Source organism: Phytophthora parasitica, assembly GCF_000247585.1.
Source record: "Phytophthora parasitica INRA-310 unplaced genomic scaffold supercont2.616, whole genome shotgun sequence".
NCBI classification, from domain to species: domain Eukaryota; phylum Oomycota; class Peronosporomycetes; order Peronosporales; family Peronosporaceae; genus Phytophthora; species Phytophthora nicotianae.
In genome coordinates, this window is record NW_008649602.1 from 1 (window position 1) to 1,747 (window position 1,747).

The following is a 1,747-nucleotide window of genomic DNA, read 5'->3' on the forward strand; positions in this document are numbered from 1 at the left end:
TAATATCAAATTCCGTGACTGATGGGCCTCAAACTACATGGTCGTCTTTTTGCTTCAACATTCGAGTAATGAAGAGCTTTTTGCTTGCCGTTGCTCGATTAATAATACTTCGAAGTAGCAACATTCCGGGACTATCTCGATCTTCGACGCTGTGTTGCTCTTTCTTGTGAGTCCGAGCGCGAGCTATTTCGCCGTGGTGATATTGATACATTTCGTCGTCGAGAACGTCCTTTTCGTTCCTTCTTGTCCTCCTTTCCATCTTCAGATCGACCTCTTGATCGATGTGTATGTTTTCGCTTTCGTTTGTGCTTGCTCGACTTCTTCTTCGAGCGATGGCGATGAGAAGACGCATCAGAGTCCACCTCACTGTCGCTACTGATATCATTTCGCGACTGTTTCTTCAGCTTCTTCATTAATTTCTTCTTCTGCTTCGTAGATAATGTGGCTAAGAATGCGTCTTCTGCGGCCTCGACATCTTCTACAAACAGCAAAAACGACACTGTCAGACTTTTTTCTTCATAACTAAGCAGGAAATGTCGTCACTCACCGTCATCTGACTGCAAAATCTCGAATCCTTGTGCTGTTGTTTCCTGCATCTCCAGCGGCAAAGCTCCTCTCCTAAAAACCAGATCCTGTTTCGCCGACTTGAGCTTGTTAATCTCCGTCACCGGGTCCTCCCATCTCTGCCTAGTAGCATCTAAATACAATGCAACACAACTGCATTAGCATCGAGTTTCCCACTTTCACTAATCAACTCACGCACCATTGGGGTTCTGATCTCGAAGCTTGCACTCTCTGTCCCCGCTTTGATGTCCCCATTCCCCACATCGGATGCAGCGTACGTTGCGTAGTCTGAGCCCTAAGGGATTAAAGTTGACCTTAATAGTCTCTGTGTATTTGCCTTCCACTGGAGCATCCTTCAGTATGGGGAACCGTTCTACTTGATCCTTAATCGTAAGTGTCTCCTCTGCTCTGCGTCCAACGTATCGCTCGAGCTTTGAGCGCTGCGAGTCTCCGCGTCTCTCGGCCCTGCGTCGAAATTCCCGTACTGCTTCATCTTCTTCTTTCTGTTGTTTCTGATCTTCCGCTTTTGTAGTCTCTGGAAGCCCTGGCGGCGCAGCGTATAGGAAATTAACCTGTGCACTGGCCACACGACGAGCGGCAGCAACGTCTCCAGATGCAGCAGCGGCCTGCTGAGCCTGCAACGCCTCGGCTGCCTTGCGCACCTCCTTGGCTCTCTGTTGCTCGCGCTCCTCTCGCTCTTTGGCCTGCTGCTCCGCCACCCAGATGCGCTTCTGGTTGGCTTTACTGGCCGGATGCCACGACTTCTGACCCAGGAACTGCAGCGACATTGGCAAGACTTGGACACTAGATTTTGAGAGGGGCACTTGATTTGGGACGACTAAAGCTTAATAGGTTAAGTTTCTAGAACGGACATCTAAATTTCGTGCTAAATTTATGCTGACCCAAAAAAAATCTGTGCCGACCAAAAAAAAGAAATTTACACTGACCAAAAATTGATCGACTAAACTTTAGATCAGCCGCATTGATCATGTTCGGCGGAGGTGCGTGCAGCTTCAGCTTCGGCACCAAGGTACGTCGCTCTCTGACCAAGACAAGCTATGTCGTTTCTGTTAGTTGATACGATTTACCACGGGCTAGGTTCGAACGCTAGAGTCGGTGCTGGCGGAGAAGGACCGCGCGCAGTTCTTCGTGGGAACCAGCACGTTGAACCAGCCCAATCAGG

At 49.2% G+C, this 1,747-nt stretch overlaps 1 protein-coding gene across 3 annotated transcripts; it reads right to left on the minus strand.

The window, feature by feature from the left end:
- On the minus strand, positions 1 to 1,400 carry PPTG_20449 (hypothetical protein). Of its 3 annotated transcripts, none has more exons than XM_008919251.1 (3): positions 764 to 1,400; positions 548 to 697; positions 1 to 475 (listed from the first exon to the last, which is right to left on the minus strand). In XM_008919251.1, exons 1-3 carry the CDS (start codon positions 1,350 to 1,352, stop codon positions 132 to 134), a joined length of 1,083 nt encoding a protein of 360 aa, XP_008917499.1. In that variant the 5' UTR covers positions 1,353 to 1,400; the 3' UTR covers positions 1 to 131. The 3 variants fall into 3 exon arrangements, with proteins under 3 accessions (XP_008917499.1, XP_008917498.1, XP_008917500.1); XM_008919250.1 differs by having other exon boundaries at positions 1 to 478; XM_008919252.1 differs by having other exon boundaries at positions 1 to 697.
- Positions 1,401 to 1,747: the final 347 nt, after the last annotated feature.

Bases quoted from the DNA above. Each gene is read 5' to 3' on its own strand.
- PPTG_20449 (XM_008919250.1), bottom strand. From the start codon at position 1,352: ATGTCGCTGCAGTTCCTGGGTCAGAAGTCGTGGCATCCGGCCAGTAAA. The intron at 698-763 runs GTGCGTGAGTTG...CATTGTATTTAG, and splicing joins TCGAGATCAGAACCCCAATG to ATGCTACTAGGCAGAGATGG. The intron at 479-547 runs GTGAGTGACGAC...TGCTGTTTGTAG, and splicing joins GATTTTGCAGTCAGATGACG to AAGATGTCGAGGCCGCAGAA.